At 43.6% G+C, this 17,424-nt stretch overlaps 1 protein-coding gene across 4 annotated transcripts; it reads right to left on the reverse strand.

Annotated features, from left to right (window-relative positions):
* Positions 1-698: 698 nt before the first annotated feature.
* On the reverse strand, positions 699-13,403 carry PSMA3 (proteasome 20S subunit alpha 3). Of its 4 annotated transcripts, none has more exons than XM_037395520.1 (12): positions 13,286-13,403; positions 11,928-12,010; positions 10,663-10,786; positions 9,647-9,748; positions 9,437-9,510; positions 8,768-8,840; positions 7,751-7,816; positions 4,750-4,796; positions 2,404-2,471; positions 2,205-2,269; positions 1,591-1,682; positions 699-853 (listed from the first exon to the last, which is right to left on the reverse strand). In XM_037395520.1, exons 1-11 carry the CDS (start codon positions 13,304-13,306, stop codon positions 1,638-1,640), a joined length of 768 nt encoding a protein of 255 aa, XP_037251417.1. In that variant the 5' UTR covers positions 13,307-13,403; the 3' UTR covers positions 699-853; positions 1,591-1,637. The 4 variants fall into 4 exon arrangements, with proteins under 4 accessions (XP_037251417.1, XP_037251416.1, XP_037251415.1 ...); XM_037395519.1 differs by lacking the exon at positions 699-853 and adding an exon at positions 1,245-1,489; XM_037395518.1 differs by lacking the exon at positions 699-853 and having other exon boundaries at positions 1,496-1,682.
* Positions 13,404-17,424: the final 4,021 nt, after the last annotated feature.

Consider the following 17,424-nt stretch of genomic DNA (forward strand, 5'->3'; position numbering starts at 1 on the left):
TGAAAGGACTAGATGGATGCGTGTTAGCCACACATGAGGATGGCTTTTGATTTCCATTTAGCAGTTTGTCAGCAACATTTTAGGTATAGAATAAAGACAAAGTGAAGAGAATAAAGTAGTCTGTCTGCTGTCATATACAGTGAGTGGAAGATCAACCTGCAGCTAAAGCTTTAGAGTGGTCATTAGTTTCCTGACTGGCACTTGCTAATGAACCAAACAGCTGAATCAGCAGTGAGCTGCAGTAGTAAATTCAGTTTGGAGAAATGCAACACAGAACTAAAGACTGACTCAGTGTAACAGCTACACTATTGCTTCAGAAGGAAATAGTGAAGGACTATTTATCTGTCATGGTCATGATTAATGTTAGCTCAAGCAGACCTGATCAAGGAGTTCCAGCAGCCTTTGAAAACTCTGCTCAGCTGGAGAGGCAAAAGTTCAGGTAGCCTGACTCCAGCTAAGGCTTAAGCCTGGAGACAGTCACCAAATATGAAGGCAGACCTATCTCTCTCTGACTTCCTCTTGTCACAAAAATGAAGTATAGCCTTTAACCCATTAGAAAGGAGACTACAGAATGCCAGGTATTTTTTTCAAATGGAAAAAAACCCTGTATAAAAATAAACCTGTAAGGGAAAGCTTTTGTTTTAAGGGCTGGTGATCATTAGGGTGTAGTGCTAAAGCTGAGGAGTTTGATTCATTAGAAAAGTACACATTGTAGATTAAGATGACCATTAGAATTTTAACTGCATATGAAACAAGACTTCAGTTTTAACTGAGTTTAAAGGTGGTGAACAGAACAGTGTGTTACCTTGTCTTTCAACACACTGAAGTGACTAGAATAGACAGTCTTTTTTTCCTAGGAAGTAAAGAAAAAAAAGCAGGAAAGCTTTTTTTCAATTGGTGGAAAGAGCAACAATTGATAAAGCTGATTCAGAAGTGATTTAAGCTACAGCTGAATGAAACTGTTTACAAACAGTTTAGCTCTTCGAGCATTAATTCCAGTTACACTGCTTAATAGATCTCCCAGCTTTAGAACTCAACATAAGCAATATTTAAAATTGAGTTAGTTTTTAATTTCTCCTACTCTTCAAATAAGTCTAGACTTGATACTTCAGATAACAAGTAGAAGCTCAGGAAAAGGACTTCTTATATCGGCTGTGCACATCACTTTACCCTGTAACCAGCTGTTTTACAGTTAGGTATGTTCTCATGTCTTCTGCCAGAAGCAATCACAGACTGTGACTGAGTGAACTACAAATCATGATACTGGTTAATCAAGGAATAACCAAGTACTAGTTTTTAATATTAAACTATGCAACATAAACAAGAGACTTGTCAAATTTCTAAGCCAATTGTTTTTCTGTGCCTAGTGCGGCTCAGAGTGCTGTAGGCAGAGGAAGCAACACCAGCCTGGTAACAACTTCATGTCTGTTCTGATACAGAGTGCAGCTGCTTCTTGATGATGCTGGCCTATACTCTTTTGAAATAAAAGCTAACAGACAGTAAAATGGGAGATTTATTAGTGCAAGTTGGTTGCTCTGTTTTTTCCAACAAGTATAATAACATCCCATGCTTAATACATTACAAACAAACCTGTTGTAAGTTAAGAAAAGTTGAACTTGTCTGGAAGTAACAATGTGCTACATATTGTCATCATCTGATTCATCTTCCTCTTTCAAAGATTCCTGTTTTAAAGAAAAGTTTAATTAAAAAGTTGTTTTATAATTCAGCCTATAATAAGCAAAGTGAGTTTTGTTGTAGCTTCACAATCCTCTCTCTGTCCAAAGCCTTGTATTCAAAGCTAGTTCATATCTTTAGGAGGTAGTACTGAGCACCATCAGTAATTTTACAGCAAAAGCAAAGCTGTTAAATTCCAAAAGTCTAACTTTCTCCAGCTGATTATCTTTACTAGGCAAATGACTTACTGTCTCCTATTCACTACACCACTGCTGAAGAGTTAGTAAGTTTACTTTTGAAGGGGAAACACGCCACCTGTGCAAGCCTGCTGAATTACAAAGAACTACCCTTGGATTACACTGTAAACTTCACTATTCTCTCTTCAGAATAACCTCAGCTAACACTGAAGTAATGTGTTGTAATTATACATTTTTCAGTCATCACAACAGTAGAGGCCTAACCTTCAGTTAGTTCCTCTACTCTAGACTTGTCAAGTGAAGCACTGAGATGACACCGAAGTCAAATCTTACCTTGGCATATTTTTCTGCTTCTTCCCTGATGTCTTTGGGAACAATTTCATGTTTTCCATTAGTTACTGTCAATAAAAAGAACACATCTTAAGTAGAAGTCACACAAAGACTGTGACATTGAGTGAATTTAAGACGCAATGTTTTAATTAAGAGTTAAAAGATTTTCTGTATATTTATAAGAATTACAGAAATGCATTACTTTCTCCAACCCAGCTGAGTTCCAGCTCAAAAGCTTTATCCTTTACTTCATCGTGAACTATGTAGATTCTGGAAGGAACAGATAAAGTACAGATTAGAACAGATTGATCATTAGGCTAAATATACTTTCTTCTGTTGAAGTATTCTTATGGTTAACAGAGGCTCTCCCCCTTCCCTGCCCATGCACACAAAAGCCACCGGAGACTTTTATAGGTTTAATCACTAGCATAACAATATATTAAATGATTCCAGCTAAGATACAGATTGAGATGTTTGATTTATCCTAATCAGAACAAACATTAAGATTCAAGTACTGAACAGCCAAGGCTATGTCATCACTGCCTGCCTTCTGCTTAGCTATAATACATATAATGCTCACAGCAAACATGATAGTAACCAGAATTTAAGCTACAAGCAGTATTACAGCATGCACAGCACCATCCAGACTAGGAAATCACTCCTTAGTCTGTGGGATAAAAATGTGACACCATAAGAGCAATACTGATTTGACTGCATCATAGTATTCAGTCCTCAGTGGCAGAACATCTAAACAACTGTAACAATGCTGAATTGAGACATACACTCAGAACAACAGTAGAACTTAAAATAACTTCAATAAGTGACTTCACTTATTGAGAAGGCTGTATTCCTTAGTTTGCTTCAGAAAGCATTAACAACTCAAAAGCTGAAAAATACTACCTATTTCTAGCCAACTTAGAAAGCTTGGAGTTTATGAAGGAAGGAAGAATACCTTCAGCACCACAGTTAAGTAGTTCCAATTAAATTTTGATAAAAGTATTGTGAATATATAAAGAAGACAGTTAACACTCTTGTCCAGGGAAACATCCCTATATGGTTACGTTGTTCTGACAACCTTCTGTCGCTGTTAGACTGGACTTACTAATCATTGCCTAAGATAATAAGGCTTATATAAGGCCTTTCTTAGGCGTTCAGCTGGTTATAAGCCCTTTCCAACAAAGTGTACTATTATAAGCTTTTGAAGAAGTCATTACTCTGGACTCTGGCTAGTACTTTAGGGTTAACAAAATTATTGAAGTCTTTGCTATCTTGCTAAATGCTACTAAGGAGTTCAAAACAGAACTATATCTAGAGCTGCTATTAAGTTTTGAGCTGAGGCAGAATTAAAGAACACAAGCCTTTTCGTTATTTGAAAACCCATGCCTTATTTGTGGCCTTTTAGAATTGCTTTGAGGTCCTTGCTAGGTTTTAAGAACAGAGATCCCACCAATTATTTCCTCTAGCTGCTGCCATGACAACCTCAGACACAAACTCTGAAATAAACTCACATGCTGCAACACCAATGAGAGAAGCATATTTATCAGTTCTTTATAACCTCCCAAGTAATAACTATAAAATGCTGGAGGTTACAGTTTTGCAGCTGCAGATTATTAAATTTGTGACAAGCACAGAACATATGCATTAAAATGAAGTGGTTAGAGACCTGAAAGGACACTTGTATTTGTTTGAAGTCATACTAATTCACAAAGTCTTTTCCAAATAGTTTACTACTGGCTCACTCATGCTCTACCTAGCGGAAAGTCATCTCTCTTCCTGGTATCTTTTTTTCCCCCTCACTAGTACATGGCTTACTGAATGGTACCTTTTTTACCCTGTAAGTACACTATCCTCACAAAAGTTTGTGGGGTAGTATTAGTGACTACAGGCAATTGTATCACTGACACGTTGTCCTAAATTGCATCAGTGAATAGCAAATTGAGTATTTCCAGTCTTTTCATGTGGTATCAAGCTTTATTGTTTAAATGAGACCAGCTATACCATATAAGCATCTTTAAGCAAGGAGTTACACTTTGCTTTTCTCCTAAGCACTTGAGTCTTTTTGTAGGCAAATTGGAAGGCTGTGTCAAAGACCTCATCTTCATTTCTGGACTGCTGCTTAATGTCTGAAGCATCAGTTCACTGTTCAATCTGTACACACGGTACAGCTCTACAAAGTGTAGAACTCTTACTTCAGAATCAGGACACCAAGGAGTTTCCCCCCCATCTGTCACCTGGTTTATGTATTTTTAAAACAGTTACTATATTCAGACAGTTTAACCTTTAATCCATTGGTGCTACAAGCTGCACCTATAAAAAGTAGCAGAAGAGACCAAAAGGCTTATTTTTTCACATCCTTTGGCATTTTTCAGTAACAAGTAGCATATCCCATGTCACAAAAGGAGAAAAAATACTAATAGCAGAAGATACTAGAGTCAGCATGAGCACTCATCTAGCAGAAATTAAACCTGTTACACTACAAGGAATAGCTTCAGTCTGAAACCATAGCAAGTTTACCACAGTCAAGTTGGAAAACAGGTTGGAGACTTACATTTTTGCAACCTCTTTAACAACATCACGGCAGGTCATTTCCTTCATCTGCAGACAAAAAATACACAGCTTAAGGGACTGTGCTGTCTTCCACAAGGCCAGAGCATGTGGATGCTCCCATGCCTAATGAGCTTACTGTTCAGTGGCGATGAAAGTGAGAAAAAGTTAAGACTAGAAACAAATTTATTCTCTACAACATGTCTTTCAACCTGCTACACGAAAGTCACTCTTGCAGTGAAGAACTTTACCATTGAAAAATTCTATGAAAAAACTGTTACTTGGAAACTTCCCCAGTTTAAAACGCTCATCAGCTGGAAACTTGGGAACTGAACAGATAACCTTAGCATCGTAAAAGCTTGACGTGTTCTTAAATGCTTTATCATCAACTGACATAAAATAACCAGAGGTACGATATACGGGAGGCACTGTATTTTCACATAATATTCACATTCTTTCTACACAGTATAGTAATAGTTTTGGTCTTATCAACATTTTATGCAAGTGATTTTGACTTTTAAGCAACGCCCTTAGAGGACAATACTGTTCCAGCGTTAACAACCAGATGTAGCTGTATACATGCCATTTTATATCTTCTCACTGACAATCACAGTCTTTTTGACAGTTTCACAGCTAAAACTAAGTCCTGTGCCAGCTTCCATGACATAATAAATTTATGTTTGGAAGTCAAATGTCTTGCCAGTCAACCCTTCTGGACTATGAAGTAGTAATATATTCTACTGTATTTCATTAATGCAGTTTACCATCTCTTCAATTTTTCAAGTGTTTTCAAAACTGTAGTATCAAAGTTAGTTTTGAGACACTGTTGAAGGAATTAAGTTCACAACTGCCTTTTGTTCACGCTGAGTGCCATGGCACTTTCTGGGGTGAAACACAGCCCCACATAAGCAATGGGCCAGAGAAGGAATGCCTATGCCTGCTTAGACAAAGATGCCATCACAGACCCATCCCAAGAAGTTTCCTAAACAGAGACCCATTGCCCCAGCCCTTATATTCGTGACACTATCTATACTGGCTGCTGTCTACAGATACAACCTGTGTCACACAAACAAATTACTATGTGTATTGATGCATATAAAGTCAGTAGTCAAATAGGAAAACCCAAAACTCTGCTACTATTCACATGTATTTACAAGAGAAAATTGAAGTAAATTAATTTTTTGCCATTATTCTTTTCCCACCCCAGGTACATTAATTCTGCAGACAGTAAGAGTAAACACTGTAACAGTTTATCACAAGAGTTAATTACAGTCATGTCCATATATCAAAAAGTTGTATGTAGCATTGGAGCTGCATGAGAAGCACTGCAGAAGAGACCAAGAGATTCAACGACTCTCCACATGACCACGGGTTTTCCCACAGCTGAAGATACCAGACATTCACATAAGATACAACCAGTGTGATCAATGCAGTGTTTTCTGCTTGCACCTCAGCTACATGAGGGTTTCGTGTACTGTGTCCCCTCCCGGATACACTATGTACTCTGCCGTACCTGTAAGGCGGGTTTAAAGTTTTGACTACTTGCTTGCCTCTTACTTTCAACCTGTAGTCATCTCTTCCACGGGAAGAGATGTTAATTGACAGGCTACTGTAGGCAGTACCACCCCACACAAAAGCTTTTGTACTTTTTTTTTTTTTCCCATTTCAGTTTTGACAAATTAATCTTGTCAAAATTAACTCTGACCTGGAAACCTGCCCAGGCTATGGCTTAACAAAAAGCACTGGTGTGCAAGACTGGACTTGCTCTACATTGCTGTGACAAGATCATATGCATTACTGAAGAGATCCTGCAAACAAACCATTAAATAAATAAATGCACTTAGGCCATATGGCACACTACTGTTCCCATACACTAAATTTTACAGGCTTTACTGTAAAGTTCAAGCAATACACACTCTTACTAGCTCTACAAAAATCAGTCAATGGAATAGAAGGTTTTGAAAATCCCAGCACTGCATGAAAACGAGGTTTTGGAGGTAGGTTATATGTTTTCTGACACACATGGAAACTGAAATTGTGATTTCCTAGATGCCACAATTACAGCATCAAGATCAGATAATCTTATAAGCTTCTTTCTTTTAATTTGGTATTCAAGCATCTGACCAGATTCAAGACTGAATGAATCAAGTCTAGGAACATCCTAATTTTTCAGTTACGATGCTACAGCACCACTAACAGATTATTCTTGAAAAATTAACTACCATATGAACTCTGAACCTTTCCATAAACAGCTGTGGTGTACTTTTGCAAACAAAACCCATAAATAAGATACTAGCAGGGTATCAAATAAGAATGACATGAGACAGACCAGGAGCAGAATTCTGTCCTATATTGTCTCCAGTTCCAAGAATGTCAGATATTAAAACACAAGAGGAAGACAAATCTTTTAGGATTCAAACGTAATTCTAAATCAGCTTAAGGCACACTTCAATACCTTTTCGCATGCTCCTTCAGAAGGCTACAAAACAATTTCCTGGTGTGCTCTCTCAAAACCTCCTTCTAACACTTGACGTATTACAGTACTGTGCAAGCAGGTAATGCTGAACAGAAACAGCCCTTTTTGGTGTGCTCTAGAGCTGTACTCTTCCTAGTGTTCACAGCACTGAAGTCCTTTTGATCAGACATGAAAAGAGGTTTTAGAAAAAAAAAAAAGATACACCACTATGTACCATGCTGCCCTAAGGTTTTCATTCAGAATTAAAAACTTAGTTACACTTTCATATTCACTCAATTATTTTGCTCACTGGCACGCATGGGAGTGTATGTTTATGGTTTGAAACACGCATGCTCCCTACAGCCTACCCATTGCTCATGAGCAAGACTTGAGAAATACTGCTATTACAGAGGCTAAAACATCTCCTAGAACGTACAAAGAAATACTCTGTCTTCTTCTTCTGTATTTTATATATTTTAGGCATTCAAAAAGGTAACATAAGCTAGGAATACTTGTCTTGAAACAGCACAACAAAACCGTAACATCATACCTGAAGTTTTTCTATCTCCGTTTTTGCAGCCTGCCTGGCTTTACCAATGGCACATCCCCAATAACCCTAGAAGAAAAAAACCACAAACCCAAGAATTATGCAAATGTAATTAAATACTAAACTCTCTATGGTTCTTACTGTCACTTAGCATAGGAAACCCCAGCTTTACTCATATAGTGAGAGGCTAATACACAGTAAACCTTGGCATTATTTTCTATTGGGGCACATTCCCAAATTGTTGAATAGAACCCAATTACTTGATTAAGTATTACCACTGTTGATAGAAAAGAGAAGTGCTCAGTAGTTCCTGTACAGAAATGTATCTGCTCAATTCGTTGCAGTAGATAATTTTTTTTATTGGTATTACAGTAAATGGAAGAGCAAACTAGAATTAGAGAAGTTCTACTGGATACAAAAAACAATCCCAAAACAAAACCACGAAACCTACCCACCATGAAAATATATTGAAGTGTAAACACATAAAAATTAAGCACTTTAACAGCTATGGTATTGGATATATTGAAAGAAAAATTAAAAAAAAAATTAATTAAACGGGATGAGCGTGTATCACTGCGTGTAATATGCAGCTGAAGAGGCAGAACTAACAATGATTAACAAAAGTATCTATTTTGATTTGAGTTGCTGTTAGCAGCCAGTGTCAATGTAACAGCCCTCTCTTGTCTAGCAGCAACCCGGGTATCATACAGTACTTGCCACCCTTTTGGGGCAGCGCATTGGCCTTTTCATTGGCTATAGCCAGGTGGAATGAACTCCCAAATTTCTGAGACAAGCTTTAAAACCAGCTTTGCAGAGACTGTACTCCCAAGAAATACACTTTACAAGAATATGCAAATTAACAAAAACCACCTCTGTTTTACACAGTGATTCACCAGAGATCTTCCCAGGCAAAAAGAAAAAAATTAATAGCTCTTTTGGAATAACACACACTATTTTCCTAACTAGGAACTTTTAAAAGGGCAACTTCAGCCAAGATCAAAGTATTTTTGGCACACTCACGTATGAAACTCCTGATGGATCAATCATGTACAGTTGTGCACCATCATCATCATCATAGGACCCCAACATGAAACTGCAAGAAAAAAGTGCAATTAGAAACACTTCCTTCTACCAATGTGCACAGAATTAGAGACTACAGCTCAGGTTTCCTACATTCTTCCTGCAGCAAAACTCCTGCCCTACTACATTCTGTTAAGCAACCCGTCTGAACAGTTTAGTGTTATCATGACAGCCAAGCACCTGCACATTGCCAGAAACATTTTACTTATCTGTAACCAGACACGAGACCTCAGTTTATTAGTCCCTTTGTACTAGAACTGCATAGTAGTTGTAACCTACTCTTCAGGTATCAAGAGCAAGCAGGATGATTACAGAGGACAGTTCTGCTTTCATCACTGTCACAGACTTAACAGCATCAACTCTTCAACTTTAAAATTCAGGGACAAAGCGGCAATCTGTGTAGAAGCTGGGCATACTGTTAGCAAATCTGAGTTCTTCACCTAAGGTATTACACACACAAAAATAAAGGGGAAGAGAATCTGTTTACGAGATGAATTGTAGGTTACTAATTCCAAGTTTAAAAAAAAAAAGACCTCAGACAACCTAGGTAGTTCCAAGCAATTGTGAAACAAAAGATACTGACTAATAGTGTATGTTCGAAAGACTTACCTGCAACCAAAAGGTCTGACAGCACTGTACAGCGTGTATGCATGCACATACATAGCCACTCTGTCTGCAAGATGCTACGTGGAAAAAAACACACCAAACATTGGAAACCCTTATTTACAGAAATAAGTAAACTTCAAGTAATAAAATTTAGTTCTCTGCATCAGCACTAAGAAAGCCAAAAAAAATGACTGAACTGCACCAATTTCTTACCTTCAGTGGAATATCGTAGCCATAGTTAGATCTAAAGTTAGAAGCCTCTTCTCTAGCAATGTCTGCCAAAGAACGAGCATCTGCCAACAGACCTGCTACTGCCTGAAATGATAACTGTCATCAGCTAGGCCAAACATATCTTACAATAACTTAATAAAATTAATAGGCAAAAGTCTAATTATGTGACTTCACCAAGATCTTTACTTAATTCTACGTACTACTACAAGTGAATTCAATCAAACCATCCATCTGCTAGCAAGCTCAAAACATGTCAATATGATTATACTAGTACTGAATTATTTTTTTTTCTCTGGGAAAGTCAATAACCAAAGTTACCTTCATGTTAAATAGTGTCTTATGATTTGCCACAACTGACCCAAACAATACTTGACATAATACATATTCAACAGATGGTTTCGGGCATTTCTGTCACACAGTGACCTCTGCTTGGTATCATCCTAACATCACCATTATGGATTAGCCAGTAATCAGCCTTTAAAGAATGCAGCCAACTCCCACACTGCTGAGAAGAGAATCTTGTATGCAGCATGTTTTCCCCTTAACACACCTTACCTGTTAACTGCATAGTAAAGTACCACTTTACACTTGCATTTTGTATTTACATTCAAGTTACATTACAATTACATAACTAGAACGCTGAAAAGCATTTAACACACCTTACCTGTTAACTGCATAGTAAAGTACCACTTTACACTTGCATTTTGTATTTACATTCAAGTTACATTACAATTACATAACTAGAACGCTGAAAAGCATTTAAAAAAATCAGAAACTGCCTCAAAATACGTGTATCTTCCATTTTAAATTTGAGTTTTATTTATATATGTCTTCAATCAAGAATAAATTACAGAAAACAGTAAACAGGCATTTCTGATTCTGTACACACAAACATTAATACTGCTTTCTTAATCTTCCTAGTACTGATTCTCTGATTCGTAGACTTGTACTTTTGAGGGGACTACCTTTCAATTTAGGAAAAACTAAACAGCACTTACCATTCCAACATGTCGATCGACATTAAAGAGACGTTTATTGGAACCTTCTTCATAAAGCTTGGACAGAACTAGTTTTTCTACTCCAAAGACCACACCATCTTTGCATCTTATCCCAATTGCTGTACTAAAAGACAAGATAAATTTTAAGTTTCTCACACAGAACTGTAGTGTAAAATACATAACAGAGAATTAACAAAATAAGCAATGACATGATTTCCCTAGAAGTAGATTTGTTACAACTCCACTTTAGCACTGAAGACAAGGGCGTGGGTGGGAAGCGGGGGGAAGGGAACCACTAAAGATCACTGAGCCTACAAACGTTTTCTTAAACAAAGGAGGAGGGAGCTACCAAAAGTCCCTACCCAAACAGTTCCAAACAGACTACAATTAGCAGTGGCATTGGCGCTATGGCACACCTGCTGCCCCATCACTGAGCTGAACAACACTAGTATGAAAACCATGGACCGTTTAACCTCTTCTTTTGGTAAATTCACCGTTGTCTAGAAGAAGTAACAACTCTTTCTCTATCCCTCAAAAAGTGCATCATTGGGCACAAACTACCAAACATGGCTTACACAAAATTTTTCACTAATCCTTATTTGGCAGCCTGTGGCTATGATCAGACACTTGGGTGATCCATTCCATGCCTTGCTAATCGATCCATGTCTTGCTACTGCTAAAGCACAGTTGGGACTGGCACTTTCCAGCATTCCTTTGCATATACTTGAGGGAGGACAGATACTCGCAGGGAAGCTCATGTAGCTTTAGCAGATCTTGGGATGTTCTCAAGTTTCTCAAGAAATACATATGAAGCTGTTATAAATTTACAAAGCTCCGAGTGTGTCAGTCTTTCAGTGCCTCAATTCACAGCCACAAAATGGGCTTTTAGATACTGATCCAGCAGCTCTACTATCGTAACAGCGAAGCAGCTTACATATAGTGATAAGACCTAACCTCAGGTTTTGCCCCAAAGCGTAAAGATTTTATTGCCCTTAACACACATGAGGTCGTTCATTGCTTTCCTGTGCATTCCCTACAACGTACCTGTTTCTAGCAAGCAAAAGTAATTTCTAAACAGCAGGAGTGATTATACTGCTTTTATGCCTAATCAGAAGCCTACTAAAATGAACCTGGGGACACTGTTGCTCAGAACTAATTTTAACAACATCATTTTATCTGCAATGCTGATCATGCTTGTCTAGTTCAAGTATACCGCTTTAAAAGAAGCCAGCAAACAGACAGCGATGCAGATATTTGTACCTTACCTACTGTTTTCCACAGCTTTCATAGCATATTCAACTTGAAACACTCTGCCATCTGGAGAAAACGTGGAAGCTGACAGGTCATACTGAAGAAGAAAACACACCAGTCAGGAAAAAGTCATTACATGCCAGTTATTTTCAGAAGTCTCTTTGTTAAAAATGCAAGCCTGTCACCCGCATGCCATCGATGGCAATGAAGTACCAGAAGCAGGCTGCCCCCTAACATACGACGCAGGAAAAACAGCAAGCAAACACTTAACAGCTACCAGAAGTCCTTGCATCACTGCTGGATATACCCACGCTTCAAATCTTGTCAATCCAGGCGTTGCACAGGTCTGAAATCACTGTACGTTATGCAACACCCAAAACCTATGGGAACCTTCTGCGCGCCTTTTAAATTTATTTTATATTTATTAACATGAAAAAAATTTAAATGCTCACTCGTACGGTGCTCGGCAAGCAGGGAGCGAGCCGACCACCGTGCAGAGCCGTGGGTCGGGACCAAAGCCCAGAGAGCGCAGGAGCTCCGTGAACTCCTGCTAAAGGACCCTCGGCCGAGCCCAAACACGCAGCCCCACTTTATTCACGCTAAAGCAGCCCACAGCCGCAGGGGAAGGCGGCTGGAGGCCGCCGCTCTGCAGCTGCTCTCGCAGGCGGCCGGCCCTAGGTGACAGCCGGCCCTAGGGCCCCCAAGGCGGCTCCGCCAGCCCCTCGCCAGTCCGGGAAGCCCTGGGCGAGACCTGTGCCGTGACCCCGAGCACAGAACCAAGCGCCCCCCCGCCCCGCGGCAGCCCCGGCCGAGCCACAGCTGCCTCCCCGCGCCCGGAGCACAGGCTCGCCCTGGGGCCGCTGCAGCGGCGGCAGATCCACCCGGGCCGGCTACACCCCCACGCCGCCCGAACCCGCGGCAGAGGAGACCCGGTCCCCGTCCCAACCCACGACAGGGTAGACCTGGTCCCCGCCCCGGTCGGGCCGCTCTCGCAGCGTCACAGCCACAGCCGGCCCCGCCCGGGGGCCGCCCCGGGATCCCGCCCCAGCCCCCGCCGCCCCCCGGGCCCCTGGCGTCCGCTCCGCGCCCCGCCTTTGGCTTCCCCCGCCTAAAGGGCCTCAGTGACTCAGCACCGGCTACAGCCCGGGCCCCGCGGCGGCGAGGCAGGCGAGCTAACAGGCCGCCCGCGCCCCGCCGGGCCCCACGGCGGCTGCGCTCCCTGACGAGGACAAGCGCAAGCGGCGGCTGCTCGCCCCGGGCCGGTCGCCCCCCGTCTCGCCACCTGCACAAAGCGGACCCCCGCGGCGGCGCTGGGCCGGGCGGGGTGGCCGCGCTGCCGCCAGGGCCCAGCGCTCGGCCCGGCGGCACTCACCCCGGTGCCGATGGAGCTCATGGTAGCGGCGCGCTCAGCCACAGCCCGACGGAGCACCCCGCCTACCACCGCCGCCCCGCCGCCCCCGAGCGGGCAGCCCAACAACACGCGCTGCCATTGGCTCCCACACGGGCCAACCAGCGCTAGCCCAGAGCGCAGAGCAACCCTGGGCGCTGCACGCGCGTGCAGGGCGGGGCCACAGCTGGGGGCGCGGCGCTGGCATCGGCGTGGCATCTCGGGTGGGGAGGGGGAAAGGGCTGTGAGGAGAGCGCCCGGCCAGCTGAGCAGGGAGAGCGTGGGATTCCTACTCCCAGTGGCCGGGGGCGAGCCCCACGCTGAGCCAGGATGGTTTTTTCCCCCGCTTACGGTTCTACGGCCGCTGGGCGGTTCAACCGCCTCAGCCCCCTCCACTTCCGGTCACCTGAGGGGAGCGCAGCCGCCCAGCCTGAGGGGCCGCAGGCGTGCTGAGGGACCGGCGCTGGCCTGAGCGTTTTGTGACTAGTAAACACTGTACTGCTGAAAAAAGTACTTTTTAAAAATGATCTGGACCAGGGGTCCTCAAACTACGGTCCGCGGGCCGGATACGGCCCCCAGGGTCCTCAATCCGGCCCCCGGTATTTACAGACCCCCCGCCCTCCCCCTCCGGGGGTTGGGGGGGGAACCAAGCAGCCGCAGATGACCTCCTGCCACTGCGTCCGCGCGCCAGCCCCCTGGTTAAAAAGTTTGAGGACCCCTGATCTTTACGCAGAAATCGAATTGATGCCAAAACGGCAAAGAGCAACTGCTCAGAGATTAATTTTGTCTTTAAGCAGCGAAGCTATTTATTTTGTGCGACTTTGGGGAGCTAGCCGGTTCACACTGGACAAACTAGCTCCAAAGTTTTCAGTGAAAAGTCTGGTAATTTAAACAGTTTTTGTGAGAGGTTACAACATCTTTATATACATACATACTCATTTGATTTTGACATTAATCATCCTATTCATAATAGGTGGGGTCTAGGTGGAGTAAACCTTTCAGCTTTATTTGTTCAACGATCTCCTGACTCATGATCTCCTCATCTCCTTCAGGTGCCCACCTTGCCTTTTCTAATTGTTCAGAGCATCCTCAGTGGAACAAAACAGGCCATGCAGTCTCTATCTTATCTCAACATAAACAGAGCATCACCCAGAGCATTATACCAAACTCATCTTGCTCTGTTACAGAATGTACAGTAAGATTGCCGATGATCCTAAACTAGGAGCAGCTGTGGACTCCCTCAAGGGTACAGAGACCTCACAGAGAGATCTGCCTAGACCAGAGAGCTTGGCAGTCACCCATCGACTGGAATTCCACAAGAGCAAGTGTGGGATTCTCCACCTGGGATGGGGTTATCCTGGTTACATGTACAAACTAGGGGAGCGACATGCGGAATCAGACTCCACAATCTATCAGATTGTAAAGTAGGTGTGTTTATTCAGCACTGGGCAGCACGGAGGGGGGGTAGTTCCACCAAAGCCGTGTGTGTCTGGGGCAACAACTTGCCTCACTTTATACAATCAAGTGTTGCATAAAGTTTTCCAGTGTGCCTATACATATTCGTGACCTATCCCCGCTTTGTATTAAGATTAGTTCCAAGAAGTCATTTCCATAAGTCCCTCCCAACTGCACTTGCGTGGTGCCTCTTGGTGGTGGTCATGGGGGTGGTGGGAATGAAGGCTTGGTAGTATTCCTCGTTCTGGACTTTTTACCTTCTCTCTTCGCACAGAGTTGTTCCTTGGTCTTTGTCCAAACTATAGAGTTGGTTTTAGCTAGTTCTCATCAGGAACTGTCCTTCAGGAGGAACTGCAGACTCCTTGCTTCAGTTAATTTACACAATGGTTAGTAAAACAAGGCATTATTTATCAACAACAATCTAGGTAATCGTTAAGCAATTAGATCTACTAAAATTTATTTAAACCCTTCCCTCAGGAGGAGAGGCTGCAGAGCAGCTCTTCAGAAAGAGATCTGGGCGTTTGGGTTGATGGCAAGTGAACAGGAGTCAACAGCGTGCCCTGGCATCCCAAAGGGCCAACCATGTCCTGGGGCGCATCAAACACAGCATAGCTAGCCAGTCGAGGGAGGCGATTGGCCCGCTCGACACTGCACTGGTGCAGCCTCACCTCCACGTCTGCGTGCAGTTTTGGTACCATCAAACTACTAGAGTGTGTCCAGAGGAGGGTGACCAAGATGGTGAAAGGTCTCGAGGGCAAGACTGAGGAAGAGCGGCTGAGGTCATTTCGCTTGTTCAGCTCAGAGAAGAGAAGGCTGAAGTGTGACCTCATGGCAGTCTGCAACTTACACAAGGGGATAAGAGGAGCAGGAGGTGCTGTCGTCCTCTCCCTGGTGACCAGCAATAGGACAGGAGAGAATGGAATGGAATGCAGCTGCATCAGGGGAAGTTCAGCTTCAGCATTAGGAGAAAGTTCTTCTCTGAGAGGGTGATTGGCAACTGGAATGGGCTCCCCAGGAAAGTGTTCGTGACACCAAACCTCTCACAGTTCAAGGAGCGTCTAGATGATGATGTTAGTTGTATGATTTAGAATCAGGTAGTCCTGCAAGGAGCAGGGAATTGGACTCGACAATTCTTGTGGATCCCCTTCAAACCGGAGATAATCTATGACTCTATGATTCTACAATAATAAACTGAGGGCTGTACAAGGTTAGGATGTTTCATGGTAACCTGACCCACAGGGAGGCAGAACTCTTCCCAAAACGGCCGGTCTCAATGGCAGACCGGGGACGCAGTGAATTAATCATTTTGCTATGCTTGGGTGTGTAGCTCTGGCTTTACCTACTAAACTTAGCTCAACCCACAAGTTTTCCCACTTTCAGATTCTCTCCATCATTCCACTGGGGGAAAGTGATTGAGCAGCTGTGTGATGTGAAGCTGCCTGGTGGTATTAACCCATAACCCCTGGGAAGCCAAAGCCCAGTGAATCACGAAAAAAGAGCCCACTGCACAAGCTCCTCAGCAAAATGATCCCTGACTCTGTGTCAGTGAAGCTTTCAGCACCCTATGCCTGCGACAAAGTAATACAAAGACCCTTACAAACACAACACTTGTGTATTAAAAAAGTGATTTGTTGACATCTTTTCAAAAGGGTGAAACTCCTAGAGGGAATGGGCTCCTGTCAAAGAGGGTGTGCAGTCACTGCCCAGGGGGCAATGTGAGTCTCTGTGGTAGGGCTCCTGGGAATGCCTCTTCATCTGTGTCAGGCCCCGCGCCCCACAGTGCGCTTTTGCTGTGGAGGAAAGGTGCGGCAGCAATTGCCGTTGCAAACAGAGCAGTGTGTTGTGCGTGTCCGATGCGCTCCGTTGTGCAGCACCAGCTCTCCGGGGAGTGTCTTGAGGACTGGCCCTGTGCATGAAGAACTGAACCTCTCCCATAGCACAGCTCTCTGGCTGCGTCCTGCTGCTGGCAACAGTGGCCTCTGCCTACCTGATGCTCAGGAAGATGTCCGTGTCATCCTGCTGCAACCCAAACATCATCTCAGTCAGGAGGGCAGCTTTGGAACCGGACATCAGCTGGACCTTGCAGGAGCGCCTGGAGGGCAGCACTGTCAGACCGCAGTGTTCCGACTTAGGCAAACGCTGCCAGGCTGCTTTTAGCAATATCTGGAACCAGCGGGTGGTTTCCTCCATGTCCAGGTAGGGGCCAGTGCAGAGGGTGCCTAGGAGGCTGGCACCCTGATTTTCCATCAGCTCCTCCTTGGGGTGGTGGATGAAGCGCAGCGCGCCCTCCACCAGCTGCTCCTGCCCGCAGGTGCACTTCAGCTCTACGCGGAGCATGGGGTTCCTCAGCAGCTCCCCCTCTGTGGTGCCCCTCTCCATGTGGAAGGCATGTCCTTGGGGGGGCTCCAGGGGCACGAGCAAGCGGTAGACAGCGTAAGTGTTGTGGGGAATCCAGTCTTGTAAGGCAATGCCCACACTGATGGCTGGCTTCAGTCGTGGCATGAAACTGGTCCTGGGGAGTTCTTGGCAGACACAGAGCATTCATCAGCTGCTGCAGCATCACAGACCGTTTCGGGGGGGCACTTGGTCGAAACTTGCCACATCCAGCGCAACACTGGGTTTCTCTTCTTGGTCCTCCTTACACGCCTTGTTTTGGGAGCTGCCCTCCT

Source organism: Falco rusticolus, chromosome 7 (assembly GCF_015220075.1).
Source record: "Falco rusticolus isolate bFalRus1 chromosome 7, bFalRus1.pri, whole genome shotgun sequence".
In the NCBI taxonomy this organism is placed as follows: Eukaryota; Metazoa; Chordata; class Aves; order Falconiformes; family Falconidae; genus Falco; species Falco rusticolus.

Bases quoted from the DNA above. Each gene is read 5' to 3' on its own strand.
- PSMA3 (XM_037395520.1), bottom strand. From the start codon at position 13,306: ATGAGCTCCATCGGCACCGGG. The intron at 9,749-10,662 runs GTAAGTGCTGTT...TTATCATTTCAG, and splicing joins TCGATCGACATGTTGGAATG to GCAGTAGCAGGTCTGTTGGC. The intron at 9,511-9,646 runs GTAAGAAATTGG...TTTTCCACGTAG, and splicing joins GCTACGATATTCCACTGAAG to CATCTTGCAGACAGAGTGGC.